General features: G+C 36.3%; 1 protein-coding gene across 1 annotated transcript; it reads right to left on the reverse strand.

Annotated features, from left to right (window-relative positions):
* Positions 1–1,972: 1,972 nt before the first annotated feature.
* On the reverse strand, positions 1,973–13,477 carry LOC149791603 (uncharacterized). Its single transcript, XM_089970157.1, has 3 exons — positions 8,332–13,477; positions 3,801–3,849; positions 1,973–2,582 (listed from the first exon to the last, which is right to left on the reverse strand). The coding sequence occupies exons 1-3, from the start codon at positions 13,451–13,453 to the stop codon at positions 2,522–2,524; spliced, it is 5,232 nt and encodes a 1,743-aa protein (XP_089826283.1). The 5' UTR covers positions 13,454–13,477; the 3' UTR covers positions 1,973–2,521.
* Between the last annotated feature and the right edge of the window lie 6,577 nt (positions 13,478–20,054).

The following is a 20,054-nucleotide window of genomic DNA, read 5'->3' on the forward strand; positions in this document are numbered from 1 at the left end:
ATATATATATATATATATATATATATATATATATATATATATATATATATATATATATATATATATATATATATACATGGTTCCCACGCTTTTCTAATGATACATTTCCAGGTTATTGCCAGGGTTTTTCCAGGATGAAATTAACTTTTTCAAAGGTTCACATATCACCAATACTGAATGGAATTAAAATAATTTTAGACTATAAAATAAACATTTTTAAATCTAAAGATGTTTCTCTTTCAAGACTTTCTAAAACATCTAAGTCAGAGAAGATGATCATGCACAAAACCAAAAAAATATCACAAGTTTGACTGTATTTCTATAATTTGGCATGTAAAGTCATTTCAAATGTGCAGAATAAAATTTCGAACTTTACTGTTATGCCATGCTTTATGTTGCTATGTGAAAACAACATAATGAATATACATTGGTTTTGTTTCCTTTCATTCCTTTCAAACCTTTAATTCTAAAGAAATCTAAGACAATATATATATATATATATATATATATATATATATATATATATATATATATATATATATATATATATATATATATATATATATATATATATATATATCTGTGTGTGTGTGTGTGTGTGTGTGTTAAACATTTACTATTACAGTATTAAAAGAAACAAAGCAAAAAAAGCAAAGTATTATAATCTTATCTTGTAACGGACAAGTTTAACTATGAATTTATCTGTGCCAATAAAATCCCAAATCAGATTTTTCAAACAACCTAAACTCCTTAAGACGATTTGATTAAAAATGATTCATTTAAAAAACATATACAAAACGGTTGATTTTAATTTTGACAAAAGATCTTAAAAATTAAATACTATATTGTTGCATAAACAAGGCCTGACATTTCTCTGTAAAATCAACTTGTCTTGTAATTCGATAAACCATTCCCCAAACCAGTATTGATAAAGGGGCTTGTATCGTTTTTTACTATACCTACCATGTCGGAAATTTCTGCTCGTCGGGTAATTCTGCGCAACAATACGTCATTTCTGTAAACATTGGATCACGTGTTTTTTGGGTCAAAAATCCGTTTTGTATCAATAAAGAACGATCGTACTTTAATTCAGAAAAGTGACATTTATAAAGTGTACCAAAATATCCCATATTTCGACTCGAAGTGCACATGAAGATATGATTTCTAAATGTCAACATGAAGATGACTTTCTTAAATCTGTAACCACGAAAATCCTATTTACAAAGTATCTTTTAGAATCATACAAATAAATACATTATATATATACAATCATCTTTATAATTTTGGTACATTAATGGGATGAAGTCACTGCAATCATCTTTGCAAATGCCGCAGCATACACGGAAAAATTGTAATTCTTACGTGGTTGTGTGAGATCATTACCTTAAATAAGGTAGAGATTTTATGGAAGTGCAAGTGTTTGATAGAACGAGGACACCAAAGCGTCGTATGCCAAATAATGCATGTTGTCATGTAATTGTAATAAGTTTACAAATTGGCAAGCTATTTTGTAATAACATTTTTTCGTAAAGAGAAATGTATATATATATATATATATATATATATATATATATATATATATATATATATATATATATATATATATATATATTAGAATTTAGGGGATACATTGTACAGTTTTGTAAGATTAAGCAGGCGTTACGAATTATGGTGTTTGTAGAACAGACATGCTTATAACTCAACCTTTCAGAATATTGTTTTACTTATGTAAATTATGAATCCTCGTGTTCAAAGACATTAATAATTTAACAGCAAATGTTATAAATTGGAATATCTGTTAAAGTTCAGAAGCAAAGTGTAGGAAACTGATTAGAAAAGTAAGGATATTGCACAAAGATGGAGATTGGAATTTACTGTAAAAAGTTAATTCAGAAAATAATCTTTTTTAAACTGTGATAATTGTGTGATCTCCGATTATAATATAGCGCTTTAAATTAAAGATATATGTTGCTATGTCTATCTTTTTTATTTCAAAAAAAGATCAAAGACAGGACTTCTCTAAAATTATGATAAACCTGTTCTCATCTTACATATCCGATTTTGTCTTGAATAATTTTCTTTATCCTGAAGAGTAGAATGTTGCACACTCTGTTCCATCACAGGTTTTAGGAAAATAGGTCCAAAAACAGAGAACACTATCAAAAGCTGAAGATCTTCCCTCTGAAACAATTGCACATCCTGGACATGTGAAATGTATTTTTCCATCGGATTAATGTCATTATTGTACTACGGTCGTGATAAAAGTCCGTCATTCATTTCCTGTGACAAGCATTTCACATAAAGAATCAGATTGTCTACCAAGGACCCTCTGGGTAGCTAGAAACGTTGGATGCACCTGAGAATTTCAAGATGACAGAATACTGAACATACTTTAAGTGTATAAAGAAGGAGTCTATACTTTGAGGACGTTATGACTTTAACACTGACTCTCCGTGTATACTAAGTCCTTATTCCTGTGCAAAAAGTTATTCTAATTTCAGCATTTTTTCTTCATTCCTGATTAAGACCAACTTCCGAATTTGGTTCCATGGTTACATTGACAGCTTTTTGGCGGTGGAAACCTATATCAGATGAAGAAAATATAAAATTTTGTTTTCGGCGAATTCGGTAAAATACATTACTTTTTTTGATCAAAGATTTCTTTCCTGACATATACAGCTAAGTAAAGGTTGCTGTTCTTTTTACTTTGAAAAAGGTTTGAATATCCAAAGTTCAGCTGGACCGACGCTATAATCATAAACAGCATGTAAACGACACTGTATCAAGCCGGATCGACACTATAATCATAAACAGCATGTAAACGACACTGTATCAAGCCGGATCGACACTATAATCATAAACAGCATGTAAACGACACTGTATCAAGCCGGATCGACACTATAATCATAAACAGCATGTAAACGACACTGTATCAAGCCGGATCGACACTATAATCATAAACAACATGTAAACGACACTGCATCAACCCGCATTGACACTATAATCATAAACAGCATGTAAACGGCACTGTATCAAGCCGGATCAACACTATAATCATAAACAGCATGTAAACGGCACTGTATCAAGCCGGATCGACACTATAATCATAAACAGGCATGTAAACGGCACTGTATCACGCTGGACCGAAAACAGAATCATAAACAACATGTAAACGACACTGTATCAACCCGGATTGACACTATAATCATAAACAGCATGTAAACGGCACTGTATCACGCTGGACCGACAACAGAATCATAAACAACATGTAAACGGCACTGGTTCATTTAGAGATACATGTTGTCAGATGAGAAGAAACATATTACATTTCGTTCCATATTAATCTAATGTACTGATGTTTAGAACAAAACAATGTTAATTGTTTAACGCAGATGAGATATCTGGCTTGCTGCAAATTGGTAAGACCGCACCGATGGCCCGGTGGTTAGAACGATTGCCTCGGATGCGGAAGGTCGCGGGATCCAACCCCGGCCGAGTCATACCAAAGACTTTTAAAAATGGTACGAACAGCTGCCTCGCTTGGCGCTCAGCATTAAGAGGTCAGCGTTAGGACTGGTCGGTCTGGTGTCAAGATAATGTGACTGGGTGGGAAATCATGCTACATGTCTCCAGCATGATGGCCCAGTGATAGGCATCACTATAAACTGTCACACTGCAGACATCTTAGCTATATGACTGAAAAAAATGTTAAAGCTTCGTTAAACAACCAACCAACACACACACACACACACACACACACACACACCGTTATTCATACGACGTCTCAATGGAATACTTACGGTAATTTACAGGCCTGAGCACACAATTTTTCCAGTTTCGTTTTTAGCCCTGAAAAATTATAAGTTAATAAAATACATCAATGGATAAGCGAAACCTGTTTTGATCTCACCATATAGTACTCGGTGTAAAATTATTGAAAAAAATCTGGAATTACAAGAGAACTGAAAAACTATCTAGGTCCGTATTTTGCGGATTAATATACTGGGGCACATAAAAGACAAAGATGCAAAGGTAAAGTATAGGGAAACAAAGAATCTAAAGGATACACGCAAATTGAAACGTGATTCATACGAAGTGTTCCAGATTGTAATTTATTCCACATTGGAGACATTTTTTATTTATTTACAGAGAGGTCCTTAGTAGAGCTTGCTTCTTAGAATTCGAAGCTCAAAATATAGACTTCTAAGCTGCCCGTCGTTTAAAGTTACCGTCATTCCGTTGTGAATGGAATAATGAAATGACGACAATATACAAATTATTTAGTACGTTTTCACTCAGTAGCAAATGAAAAAATTAATTTAAACTAATATTTCATCGCTGGATATTTTCGAAACGGCGATTTTCTTAAGTTTCAAAGTTACGTTGCATAAAAAGAAAACCCGTGAGACGTTTTTCCTGCTAAACTAACTATATTATTTCACAGACGTATATCCATTAGGGTTCCTTCTAACACTTACAAGTCATTAAGCCTAAACTCACACATTTCAAGAAAGTAGAGTGTTATATTTTGACTGAAAATGGAACTTGGTGTTTATAATAGGTTTCCTATAGATTTTACGAATTCAAAAAAAGGACAGGTTCTAACACTACATTACGATTTTGCATAGCCACGTTCTCTCTCTCTCTCTCTCTCTCTCTCTCTCTCTCTCTCTCTCTCTCTCTCTCTATATATATATATATATATATATATATATATATATATATATATATATATATATATATATATATATATATATATATATATGAGCAGTGAAATTGAATGCGCTGTTAGTTTTCAGCTTTTCAAAATAATTAACAAATTTACAACAAGATGATCCTCTTTAACGTGAGACGAACAATGTTGATACTATTGTAAAAATAAATACGTAACAGCATACGAACAAAGCTACCTATAGTGTGACAGAATTTTGAAAACTCTGAATATTTAAAATTGCTTAGTTTATACCCAATCCGAGCATAATATTAATAAATATGTAAATACGCACAAACATTCATATGTTGTGTATATGTTTGTGTGTTGTACCGTAAATAACGAAAACACATGCGGCTACTTGGAGCTCAATTCGATTAAATGAAACAAAATTGTGTGCGTAGAAGACTTTATAAAAGAAAGAGAAAACAAAAGTAAGTCCCTTTTTATATCAACATTCGAGTGACTTCGTGAAAATTAATTTAATTTCATTAAATCTGCATTGACCTTCGTGTTTATTTGTAGTTTTCTTTGATGAACACATTCCAATGGGCAAAATACAATTGTTGAAACTGTGAAAATTAATTGTGGTCGAGCTTTTTATTCCTTTCAAGAATAGCACCATTTCGCTCCAAAATGTATAATGGGACATCTCATTTATTTTTCACACAGACTCAAACTTTAAAAGGTTCAACCTAGCTGAGCCTTCAGAATTGTCTGCGTCGTTACTGTTATGTACCGCACTTTTTGTAAACTAAAATACCGCTAATGAATATCTGTTGAGTAAACAAAGGTCGTTTGCAGCACTGCTAATTAATCATGCAGGTTTGTTTGTTTGAAGTGTTTCGATTGATCGATAATTTGGTTGCTTAGCTCAATATGAAGTCAAGCAGTAATAGAACCTGCGTACATAGAATCGTTATCACTAACCAATTACTATAATATCACTGGATGTGAATGAACAAACTGAGATAGATTCAAGCATCCAGCATGCCGAGAGGTTTCGAAGGAGTAAAATGATCAAAGTAGAAAAATTGCGCTTCCCCGACTTGATTTTATACAGGAAAAACAAAACAGTTGTACCGGACTAGTACCTTGACAATATTAACTTGTCCGACTTCCAACTTGCATAGTTGTGCTCATAGTGGTGTGCATCATCATACATTCTTAGTAGCAAAGGTTATAATGTACCATATTTACTTTTGAAACTTATTACAACTCTATGGTATTTAACTAACAGAAAAGAGCGAAAATCAACAAGTTTTGTAAAAGTCAACAAATAATTTTTCCCTAGAACACAAAATGAAAATTTAAAAAGACCTTACAAGATTGTGAATAAAATCTCAGATAGTTAAAAAACTTATATCACACGTCCAAATGTATGACGTTCCAATTGAATTCCAGTGGTGTTCGAAATAAATTCCATTATTGAATGTGTTGATGTGCCTGTAATCTCGAATGTGCTAATATGCCAATGGCCTGGAATGTGGTGATGTGTTGACATCCTTTTAATGTGTCACAATAATATATTCCAAATGACCTTAACTGAATTCACTATAATTCCAAATTGACAATTCCGTCCAGGAAGAATTAATGAGCACTTTGTAATACCAGAGAGTAATTTAAATCAATATATCCACCTAAAATAAAACCTGAATACAACAATACGACTGATTCCACTTGGGATGTTAAGGTAGGAAAGGTTAATCCTAAGCAAACAACTTTATATATCTCTCCACTTGACCTAGGTCGGAATCACCATTTTCTGGAAATACTCTGTCCTTTTAATAGACAGTTTCAGTCTTCTGCAATACTCAAGCTGTATCTATAACTTAGACTTAAGTTAAAATGTTTACAAATAATACTGATCTGAATATTTAATCTATAAACATAAATAAACATTAGCTATGTATCATGTTGTTTAGAAAATAAATGTCACTAGATAGAACGACCATTAGCTTGATTCCGGACAAAGGTAAATTACAAAATAAAAGATACAAGTCAGCAAACAATAACAATTAAATATGCATAATAAACAGTATGCAGACACACGTGCGCGCACTAGTGTAGCTAAATCAACATCTCATTCACATCACGATCGAATGGAATGAATTGGAACACTCGGGATCAAGGTTACCCTTGTATAAATAAACCTTTCTTTCAAATTTATTGACATTCATACGATTCTAGTACGATAAACATCCACTAGTCTCCCCTCAAGGTCATGTAATAATTTCTTACCTCCTGAAAGGAGCGGGAGTATAGGTAGGAACAAAACATTGATCAGGCATCTAACTGGCTTAAAGTTGGCGAATAAAGATCAACTGTTCGTGAAGGAAACAATAAATAAATTTGTGGCAAAAGGGCACTCGTAGGCATGCGTCTCTAAACGATACGATGACGAAAAGGTGAGACAACTGAAACATTTCAAACGGGGATGAAACAGTATACAATGGTACCAACGAGGTACGTTTCACTTAATATAGAGGTAGTCAAACACCTGGAGACCATTAACCAGTAAACAAGAAAACTAGTGACTGCAATTCGAGCTGTAAAAGACGTGGCTTTGACCTCAACAAGTTTGATCAAGTGTTTCGCAAAATGAATTGCCCTGACTCATGATATATCCACATTATAGATATGTAACATCAAGCTTGAAATATGAGAAAATAATTTATTTGAAAAGATTGAAACCGTAACACCAAGTTTCTATGACTGTAACCTTGACCTCAACGTCAACAAGTATAGTGAACACATCATAGAATGAATTATCTTATCTTTATAACAATTCAAATACAAATTAGCAAAATCCATAACGGGATTTAAGAAATATAAACAAACAAAAAGGAAAATAACGAAAACCTTAACTCAGACTTGCTATAACCGTGACATTTACTCAGTGTCAAAGGAGCAAGGGAGTGTCATTGAATGAATCATCTCAACGTTTAATAATTCATTCCATGTATGAGTAAAATCCACAAGGGGAATGAGAACATATAAGCAAATAACAAAATCAACAGATTTGTAATAAAAACCTTAAAGCACACTTTTTGTCATGTGGACCTTGACCCCAAGGTGAAAGGTGTAATCAAGTTTGTCGTGGAACAAGTTATCTTTTTCTTCATAGTTATTCATATTATGTAGGGCTTGGAATGCTAATGAAAAACATTAATAATGATCTCTACAACGTGACGATGACTTCTACAATCGGAAATCAATGGGACGGTCTGAAAAATGTTTAATACACGTTACTAAACCTTGAAGAACACCTTTGGAAAGCAAAACATGGCCAAACCGTACAGCAAATGGTACGCTACTCAAAGTACACTCGAAGTTAGCTGAAAAATATTTTTCAAAGAATGAATAGATGTTTGATTTAGATGTCGCTTGAAAATATCCCTGATATATGTGTACCTAAAAGACATTGTAAGAAAACTACTAACACAATCTTAGTTGAATCCCCATATTGTCAGGGAATGTCTATTTATAAAAGATCTTCCCTAGTTAGAGAAAATGTGATTGTATTATGTGTCATTCCCTGAATTATATTTTCAAAAATGAGCTAAAAGAAAATATGAACTTTATTTTAGCCCTCATTTACTTTCATATATATAATTTACCTGAAGTAGGCTTTGTTGACGGACGATGGGTGACTTCTGATGGTTGATGATATGTTGTATGTGTGGTAGCAGAACTTATATCCGTCCTTTCCTCACTGGCCTTTGATTCTTGTAAAGTCAATGATGGTAACAAAATAGATCGTGAAGGAAAAGAACTTGCTGAGGACTGATACACATTAACAATCGTATCTATACGTGAAGTTGTTATTGGTCCAATCGATGGGTAAATGAAGTAATATTGCTGTATTGTGTTCGAGTAACTGTCTGAGGTAGATAATCGGGTTGTGCTGGGGACAGACACATTGCTAATTAATTCCATGGACACCAGCATAGTCTCCTCTATCCGAGCCAGAGAATGTGTGGGTGATGGGTTTTGATGCGATCCAGTTACTATGATGTTTTGAGATGGCCGTATTAGATATGTGTTCTCTAACTTTGTTTCTGGAGGCAATGGCGACAATATTGATGTGTTCACTTCAAAATGTGCTGGCGTAGAAAAGCTATTAATGCTAGTCATGCTGCTTTGAATCTCTACCTGCAAATAGGTTGACAATGTTTCTTGGAAGGGCCTTAAAGTAAGTGCATTTTCTTTGAATTGATATTTTCCGAGCGAGAACGAGCTCGTGATTTCTGTCCTTAGAGATAGCTTCAATTTATGTGTACCACCTATCATTGTTTCTAGAGGAGGTGGCGTGAATATTGGTGTGTTCCCTTGAAACTGTGCGGGTGTTCGTACTAATATTGGTGTGTTGTTTTGATGCTGTGCTGGCGTAGATGAACTGTTAATGATGGTCATGGTGCTTTGAATATCTGGATGCGATTGCACATTAAACAAATTGGTTGAAAATGTTTCTTGTGAGGACCTTAATGTAGACGTAGTCTCTATGAAATGATATAGGATAAAGGAGGTCCAGCTCGTTAGTAATGTCTCCAATGATAGTCCCAATCTGTATGAACTAACTGTCATTGTTTCTGGAGTCGGTGGCGGTAATATTGGTGAGTTAGATTGAAACTGTATTGGAGAAGACAAACCAACCATGGTAGCCATGCTGCTTTGGATCTCTGGCAGCGATAGTCCAGTAAAGAAATTGATAGAGAATGTTTGTTGGGAAGACCTTAAAGTAGGCGATTTCTCTATGAATTGATATTGTCCAATCGAGGACGAACTTGTTATTATTTTCTCTAGAGAACGTCCGAATCTGTGTGTAGCAGATGCCATTGGGTTTAGAGGCAGTGGTGGCAATATTGCTGTGTTCACTTGCGACTGTGCTTGCGTAGACAAAATATTAATGCTAGTAATGCTGCTGTGAATCTCCGGTTGCGATAAACCAGTAAACAAGCTGGCTGACAATCTTTCTTGGAAGGCCCTTAAGGCAGGAGCTTTCTCTATCAACTGATATTTATTCAATGAGGACGATCTCGTTTTCGTTGTCTCCATAGATAGATTGAATATGTGTGTACCAGCTGTCGTTATTTCTATAGTCGGTGTTGGTAATACTGGTTTATTCACTTGCAACTGTGCGAGAGCAAACGTCCTGGTAATGCTGGCCATGCTGATTTGAATCTCTGGTTCCAATAGCCCTGTTAACAAATTGGTTGACAATGTTTCTTGGGAAAGTCTTAAGGCACGCGTGTTCTCAATGAGTTGATATTGCCCAGATGAGGTGGAGCTCGTTACTATTGACACCAGAGAATGCCAGAGACTATGTGTTTCAGACGGCTTTGCTTCTGGAGGCGGTGGTGCTAGTAATGGCGTGTTCGACTGATCCTTTGCAGACATTGATGAACCAGTAATGCTGGTTATACTGCTTTGAATATCTGGCTGCAATAGCTCAGTCGAGGAATTGGTTGATACTATTTCGTGGGAGGACCCTAACGTACGCGTAATCTCCATGAATTGATATGGTCCAAATGAGGACCAGTTCGTGATTAGTGTCTTTAGTGATAGCTCCAATCTTTGTGTAACAGCTGACGTTGTTTCTGGAGGAGGTAGTTGGAATATTGGTGAAACTGGTTGAAACTGCGCGGGAGTAGCCGAACTAATAATGCTAAAGATATTGCTTTGAGACTCTGGCTGCCATATCCCAGTAAATACATTTCTTGACAATGTTTTGTCTTGAAAGATCTTTAGAGTAAGCGTGTTCTCTATGAGTTGATATGGTCCAAACGAGGAGGACGCAGCTATTATTGTCACGAAGGAATGCCCGAATATGTGTGTATCAGTTGTTATTGCTTCTGGAGGCGGCGGTCGCAATACTGATGTGTTCACTTCCGACTGTGCGGGAGTAGACAAACTGGCAATGATAGACATGCTGATTCGAATCTCTGGCTGCGACTGCCCTGTAAGCAAACTGGCCGACAATACGTCTTGAGAGGACCTTATTGTGGTGATATTTTCTATCGATCGATATTGTTGAAATAAGAACGGGCTGTTTAATAGTGTCTCCATAGATGGCCAGAATCTGTGTGTACTAGTTATCACTGTTTCTGGAGGTGGTGATGAGAATATTGGCATGTTAATTTGAAACGGTGCTGGCGTAGATGATGTAATAATGCTGGCCATGCCGATTTGAATATCGGGCTTCGATAGCTCAGTAAACAAATTGGTTGACAATGTTTCTTGAGAGGACCTTAAAGTTGAAGTGCTCTCTATGAGTTGGTTTTGTCTAAACGAGGAAGAGATGGTTAATATCGTTACCAGGGAATTCCAGAATATGTGTGTACCAGCTGTCATTGGTTCCAGAGTCGCTGGTGGTAATATTGGTGTATTCGACTGAAACAGTGTGGAAGAAGCCGAACTAATAATGTTTGCCATGCTGCTTTGAATCTCTTGCTGCCATTGCTCAGTAAACAAACTAGCTGAAAATATTTCCTGGGATGACCTTACTGTGGTCGTGTTTTCTATCAATATATATTGTTCAAATGAGAACGAGTTGTTTATTATTGGCGCCATAGATGGACCGAACCTGTGTGTATCAGTTGTCATTGTTTCTATAGGCGGAGTTGGTAATATTGGCGTGCTCGCTTGAAACGGGGCTGGTATTGGATAACTAGTAATGCTGGTCATGCTGCTTTCAATCTCTGGTTGCGAGAGCCGGGTAAACAAATTGGGATCCAATGTTTCTTGGAAGGACCGTAAAGTAGGCGTATTATTCGTAAATACATGTTGTTCAACTGAGGACGAGTTTGTTATTAATGTCTCCAACGATGTCACAAATCTGTGTGTACCAGCTGTCATTGTTTCTGGAGGCGGCGGTAGTAATTTTGCTGTGTTAGATTGAAACTGGGCCGGAAATGCCGAACTAATAATGCTAACCATGTTGCTTTGAATCTCTGACTGCGATAGCCCAGTAAACAAAATTCTTGGCATTGTTGCTTGGGAGAGCCTATGGGTAGGAGTGTTCTCTATGGATTGATAGTGTCTAAAAGAGGAGGAGCTAGTTATCTTTGTCACCAAAGAATGTCCAAATTCGTGTGTACCATTTGTCTTTGTGTGTGGAGGCAGCGGTGGCAATATCGCGGTGTTTGATGGATAATGTGCGGGCGTATCTGAACTATGAATGGTATTCATGCTGCCCTGAATCTCTGGCCACGATAGTCCATTAAACAAACTGTTTGACAATGTTATTTTGGAGGACCCTAAAGTTAGCGTGTTCTCTATGAATTTATATTGTTCAAATGGGGACAAACGCGTTTTCATTGTGTGTTCAGATAGCCCAAACCTATATGTACCAGATGTCGTTATTTCTGGAGGCGGTGGTGGTGAAGTTGATATGTTTGCTTGAGAAGCACTGGGCGTAGACGACCTTGCAATGCTGGTCATGCTACTTTGATTCTCTGGCAGCGATTGCCCAGTAAACAAAACGATTGACAATGTTTCTTGGGAGGGCCTTACATTAGGCGTGTCCTCCATGAATTGATATTGTTCAAAAGAGGACGAGCTTTGTATTATTGTCTCCAGAAACTGCCCCAATCGGTGTGTATCAGCTGTCATTGTTTCCGGAGGCGGTGGTGGTAATACTGGTGTGTTCATTTGAAACTGTATGGAAGTAGATGAACCCGTAATGATAGCCATGCTGCTTGCATTCTCTGGCTGCGATAGCCCAGTAAACACATTAGGTGAGAATGTTCCTTGAGAGTGTTCATTGGTTGAAAATATTTCATAAAATTGGTCCTGTGATGGCAGGCGGTTCGTTACCTCCTCAGGGAATAACCATCTGTATGACGTCATCACACCACTATTAGAATATATTAAAGTTGTCCTGCCTGTCATCATTGTTTCATGATATGGGGTTAATATTGACAGGTCTGTTTTCATTGGTTCTTGAGACTCCGAAAATGTTGATGAGCTAGCTATTTGTGTGTATAAACTTTGCGATTGTTCAAATGTGTCAACATATGTTGATGTCAGTGCCTTCCCAAATGACCATTCCGTTAGGACACTGGTCATTCCTGTTATGTGAGGTAGTCCCGAAGTCAGTTGATTATTTATTACCTTAGCATCCAGAATTCTGTCAAATGGTACCACGCTACCTGTAGACGTTCTTTGATAATGATCAGAGATGGTTAAGTCGATATCGTTGCTAGAGGTAATATCCTGAATTCCATTTCTCTCTATCCACCAAGGTATTCTTTGAATATCTATATGTGTCCCAGAAAGAGTGCCAAATAGACTAGGTTTCAATGAGTCGCCAAAGTTTGTCACGGTTTCATTGTACCTTGATATCTTAACAAGCATCTCATCAAATATTTCGCTATAATCAGACTTCCATTTGTTCTTGTCATGATTTGAATATGTTTCCAAAATACCATTGTAGTGTTCAGTATTTGAAATTGTGTAATGGTTTAAAGATGAGAAAGATGGTGATAACATTGCATTGCTTATTACGTGATACACTGCTTCGTGACTCACTGTTGAGTCATATTGGGTTGGTATGCCTGTCGCATTTGAAGTATTCTGTGTTTCCGGCCATTTGTCTTCCTCAAGATCCTGACGAGAAATAGATGTCAAAGTATTAGCCTCAGTCTCTTCTCTGATCACTGGTAATAATCCCGATAACACTACGATAGGTGCCGATACACAAACACATACTATCCATATAAATCCATTGACACTCTCCATTTTAACAGTCACTTACAAAACGCAGACAAGGATCCAAGCAAATGCATATCATCAGCCTCGATTGGATCGATTAAAAATGTTCCCCGAGGATTTTGTTTATTTGTTCAGGAACTTAGTGATCAATCTACCAATAGGATGGACACGTTTGCGTATCTGTTACGTGAAAACTAATATACAGTCATCGGACTGAATATTGTACGAACATATTATTATCATATTTTTGCAACTTGCAAGGATTTTCGTCGTGCCTTTTATGGTTAACTTTACAGTAAAACCCTTTATGATAAATTATAAGAAGTTAGTCTAAATGAGGTGATTGTGATACGCAACTGAAGTGTGCTTGACAGGTCAAAAGGGAGAACAAACGAGTTACGGTAATGTGGAACATTCCCTTGTTAAACAGTGTTACAAAGACCTATATCTGGGATTACATTACATGCATTTTACTCTTTGGGGATGGGGTTGATGGGGAGTCCGTGGTGTTGTGTTGGCGAGTCATTTCTTTACGCCCATAATCCGTTTTAGGAGGGGGTAATATTTCAACTGATGATGGTCTATTCAGACAAAATGAGAATAATTCTATATAAAAGTAATTATTTTTGGTGAAAAGCATGCTTGTGTAATGTTGGCCAAGGTATCTGAGTTAACGAATTGTGAACTGATAGCTTTATACTGAGCAGACACACCCCATCCCCTTATTTTTTATTTTTATTTCAGAAACAAACGGGCAATATATTTGTATGTTACAAGGCGGCTCAAACAATCAATATGGGCTTTATTCATGACTAACTTTCACTGTTATTATAACCAATTAACAAATCACCTCCGAACCCTCTCAATTTTCAGATGTTTACATCACGAGTAGATAGACATAAACACGTAAACCAAACTGGTTGTTCATTTGGAATCACAACTGTGCATTTGATCTCCATTGCTAATCCAGCTGTGACAGAAAGTCACCAAAACAAGCCAAACTATTTTCATGCTCAAACTAAATGTAAACATATTTGCTGATTCAGTTTCTGGGTGAATTTATCAACGCTAGGTTTACGCCTTCTACATTAAAAATTAGGGGGATTCAATATGTAAATATATCCAATAAGATGTCAAGAGCAACCTCGTGCAATTGTTCTGGATGTGCATAGTTTAAACCCTGTCGATATTGAAATACTGATTTCTGTTCTCTCTCTCTCTCGCACGAATAAAGCGCTGGCAGTGCGAAACCCGTTTTACCTCAAGTGCTCTGGTCGTGAATATGACCGCAACAGTTGTATTTATGGTGCGTTCCCATAGTATGGGCGAGGATTGTGGACAGGAAGCATCTGAACTAGACAAATGGCATATACGATTCAATCCCTAGCAATGTAACCGGCAAGGTTGAAGAAAAAAGGGTGGTCTTGTTCTTATAAAGACAGCAGCTGAATCATATCTTAGGTGACATATGCTTCTATTTTATGCGTTCAAGTACAACACAGAATAAGTATTACGCGCACTCTTTCTAATCTTCAAGAGGCCGTAAAAATGTCTTTGAATGTTTTTTTTAGTAGAGGAAAGCCATTATTCAGATGAAAATATTACAAAAAGATCTTAATGATATAAAATTTGGATTCCCAAGTTTGTTGGTGGTGAATGTATTTTTTTTAAATACACATTGATATGGGGAATAAATGCTTAGAATAGTAGGTCATAATGATAATTTACAAAAGTAATCATATTTATTTAAACTATGAATAATTCTACTGTAAATGCATCTGTGACAAAGAATACAACAGAAAATGAAAAAGTCTGTAATAGTTCACCAACAGACAGAACAAAGATAATAATTTGAGTTATGTAGACGAACCTATAAATAGCATGTCCGATAATAGAGATCATGAAACAAGGAAGAGGCATTAATTATGTTTAAGGTTGGTGATGCTTGCGCAATTCACCTTTCTAATTAGATTACAGATTAACTTGATAGTTAATAGATTCGTTAATCTTTAACCCTTGTGCTGCTGTAAATAAACCAACTGAAACTAGTTTCAATAATTTACAGAAACTCAGACATCTCATATGCAATTACCCTATGCATCTAAAATTTCTTTCCATAAACACGTGTGGCTTAAAACAGAGACTTACCTGTACTACAATGTGTACATTTTATTCAAACCTTTTCATATCTTGTATGGAAATAAAACTAAACTAGATACACACGATACCATTAATTTACATGAATTGGATTCCATTCTCAAGCCAAGAATATATATATATATATATATATATATATATATATATATATATATATATATATATATATATATATATATATATATATATATATATATATATATATAGTGTCCTTGTCAATCACGATTCTAGATTTTGCTTCTCCAGTGGAAGACCCATTGATGGTAGATCTGATGTGTATGAAGGAATGTTCTACCTCCAGTTCTGGTCTTTGACTCCAATTCCATTTTGTACCTGACTGGCCATGGTAGCTGTTGTTTTTCTCAGTATGGCCATCCGGAACTTCGCGGTGGATTTGTCTAAGTTACTTGTCAGCTCTGCTAATTCAGTTCATGAGCTGTAAGTCCATTGATGTCATCTGGAAAATGGAGAAACATTGTCTTGATGTTCTCCAGGAGGATGCTAATAGCGTTCGGAAAATGTTCAAAAGGTTTGCACTATCATGAAAACAGAAAATCCGTTTCCTCAGCCATTTAAGACTGATAGAACAAGTAATCCTGCTAACGCAATATAATTAAAGTATATATAGTGAAAAGTCCATATCATATGTGAGGCGTACTTTTTCGCTCTGAATGATCATGATTCATATAAATCTATCGCCATATCGGAGATAGCTTCAGTTATCTTAGGTAAGAAACACTATACGCCATAACCACAGTGTTGCAAAAGGTTATATACGCGTCAGTGTAGTGGCAGCACACACACACACACACACACATACACACACACACACACACACAAGAACAGAGGTCTAAATAAACATTGGGAATAAAATCGCGAAATTCTTCCCTACCACCGTTGCTAAATACATTGATGACTCTGGCAAAAGAACACGGACAGCATGAAGGAAGACACAAGCCAATTATCATTCAGGGCAAAAATAATTCACCATGTGTTGATGTACAACGTAAAACGCTATGGGCGAACGTTGACTGAAGTAGACTCTCTTGTCCATGTGATAAACATAGTAGCCACCGACATCCAAATGCTCCTTTCTATGCACCAAGCGTGATCAACGATTAGACAAAAAGACATCTAACTCCCAGACAACCAGAGAGTGAAACAACTAGGGAAGGATAAAGACTACAAATTACCCAGTTCTTGCGGCTAACAGTATAAACATGATGAGATGAGTACATTCGATGGGTTAGAGAGGCTTAGACACAAAGACAACATAGCCACATCCTAATCCATCTCTATCATTAAATACGCATCCAGCATTATGAAGTGGGGTAGGAACATTTTGGAACATGTGGAAATAAAAGCCTGAATGCCAACACCTGTCAATGGTGTAATGTATAAAAGAGCTAATGTACAAAGACTTACCTTCCTAGGGAGAATCAAGGAAGTGATTTAATAAACTCTGTGGCAGACTGACAGGAGAGAGGAACCTAGAAAAGTGATGAAAAACTTGACATTCGAATAGAGCCTTTTCATTGAAAATAAAGCAAAGAACGTTTACCAGTAGAAAAGGCCCAAAGAATGAACAACGATATATGGCTGATATTTTTAATAAGGGACAGACTAAAAGCAGGTGAAGGTAGCTGGAGAGTGCTCCAACTTAGAGTTTTAAAAAAAGCAAGAAAAATGATTAGTCTGAGTAGGCTGACTAAATTAGCAAACACTCATGCTCAAAACAGCAAAAGTGCATTGACAAGATCATGATGTCTTCCTACTGTGCAAAATCTGTTGAACTTATAATGAGACGGTCAATAGCATGATCAGTGAGCAGGGCACGCTAACCCAGTATAATGCATAAAATCGGCAGTAGCGTACTAATGGGTTTGAGGGAGGAAGGGATGGTTGCGCCAGGCACCAGACTTCTTGGTGTGCCAAAACCCCTTTGGGTCATCATTATCGCTCAGGGGCGCCATTTATCTTTACTAGGTCACTGAAAATAGGAAAGACTAGTTAGACTTGTAGCTGTTTAAAAAATATAGGCCTGCAATCGCAAAAAGTGGTACCAGAAACATGTGGAAAGGGGGTCTGAAAACAGCTGGGTGAAAATCATGTAGGTTTACAATACACAAATCAACAGTAGGATAGAACAAACGAAAGCCAGTGAGACCGGACATAGTAGTCCCAGAGAAGTTGAGGAACCTGACCAATACTACATCCTTATTAGGACCAAGTGACTCGTACACACCACACACGGAGGAAGAAGAGAGAGTAGGTAAGTACTGAGACATGAATAGTACATATAGAAAGATTTGGGGGAAAAAAAGATAAAGGCAGAGAGAGAGAGAGAGAGAGAGAGAGAGAGAGAGAGAGAGAGAGATGATTCATTTATCCGAATGGAGCACTACGATGATAATGACATCAACCTACTGGAGTCAGTTCAGAAACATAAACAAACAATCTGTATGTAGCATGTATAATAGGATGGAAATAGCGGCTGCTTGGGCGTGGAAAAACACATGGTGTTGTTGAATCGTGCGATACCCAAGGTCATTCCTGAGATGGGTTGGCATGGATTACATTGGAACATTGTGATGATAAAAGTACATGCAGAGTTTACAATAAAAGGTTATTGGCTAACTCCAAATTGTACTTCATTTACCCGTTTGGTTTGGTTTTACGTGGTTTAACGCCATTCTTTCAGCACACGATATGATATACATATCAGACAGCATATTTGATGGAGGAAACTCCCGGAAGATTCCCGAGAACAACCATGGACCTACCGGAAGCTATTGGCAAGATCTCTCAATTACACATTTTGGTCTAGCGGAGACTCGAACCCACGCGGACAGAGATGCGATGATAGTGATCTGTACAGTTAGCGTTAGTCCATCCACCTTCCTGGGGCCTCTCAGTGATATTTTTATATTACAGGAAACAAGAGGCACATGAGTTTCAGGTTGTTGGGGTTGGGTTTTTTTGGAATGATTTGGAAACATTTACGTTTGTAAGAAGCAATCAACAAGAAAAGGTTCTACGTGCGTGTTTGTTTGGGGAGGGGGCAGCTTTATCTGATCTAGTTTAGTGCAGAATGTATTTATGAAGATTAAAATGTTTTTAGATGATGCTTTATGTTATGCTTTGGTTGCATTTCACCTGAAGAAAATGATAATTCTATTGACTTTTTGGAAGGTAAATTCATAAAGATTTCATACTGCGAATGCAGATGTAAGCTTAGTTTTGACAAGTGATGTAAATGGTCATTTTGGTCACCGGTAAGATGTGATTCTTTCAAACTATGTAGACTTTGTTTTGGGGGAGAAAAAGTATTTTGAATCTGACGATATTTAATGTCAAAGAAAGTCTAAAGATAAAGAGGTAGATAGTTTTGAAATATCAGTCAAAATCAACGTAAAGCCAATACAATTTATATCAGTAATATCACGTTTGAAATATCAGTCAAAATTAAGGTAAAGCCTATACAATTTATACAGTAATATCACGTTTGAAATATCAGTCAAAATCAACGTAAAGCCAATACAATTTATATCAGTAATATCACGTTTGAAATATCAGTCAAAATTAATGTAAAGCCTATACAATTTATATCAGTAATATCACGTTTTATAAGAATAAGATTTGAAATTATACATGCGTTACAGATGAAGGGGCACGTTTTGTAATCAATTTTATAATGCATTACAAATGAAGGGGCACGTTTTGTAGTCTATTTTATACATGCGTTACAAATGAAGGCGCACGTTTTTTAGTCTATTTTATCCATGCGTTACAAATGAACGGCCACGTTTTGTAGTCTATATTATACATGCGTTACAAATGAAGGGACACGTTTTGTAGTCTAGATTATACATGCATTACAAACGAAGGGGCACGTTTTGTAGTCTATTTTATACATGCCTTACAAATCAACTGGCACGTTTTGTAGTCTGTATTATACATGCGTTACAAATGAAGGGGCACGTTGTGTAGTCTATTTTATACATGCGTTACAAATGAAGGGGCACGTTTTGTAGTCTATATTATACATGCCTTACAAATGAAGGGGCACGTTTTGTAGTCTATATTATACATGAGTTACAAATGAAGGGGCAGGTTTTGTAGTCTATATTATACATGCCTTACAAATGAAGGGGCACGTTGTGTAGTCTATTTTATACATGTCTTACAAATGAAGGGGCACGTTTTGTAGTCTATATTATACATGAGTTACAAATGAAGGGGCACGTTTTGTAGTCTATATTATACATGCCTTACAAATGAAGGGGCACGTTTTGTAGTCTATATTATACATGCCTTACAAATCAACTGGCACGTTTTGTAGTCTATATTATACATGCCTTACAAATGAAGGGGCACGTTGTGTAGTCTATTTTATACATGTCTTACAAATGAAGGGGCACGTTTTGTAGTCTATATTATACATGCCTTACAAATGATGGGGCACGTTTTG

Source organism: Sinohyriopsis cumingii, chromosome 9 (genome assembly GCF_028554795.1).
Source record: "Sinohyriopsis cumingii isolate HCF-2022 chromosome 9, ASM2855479v2, whole genome shotgun sequence".
NCBI classification, from domain to species: Eukaryota; Metazoa; Mollusca; class Bivalvia; order Unionida; family Unionidae; genus Sinohyriopsis; species Sinohyriopsis cumingii.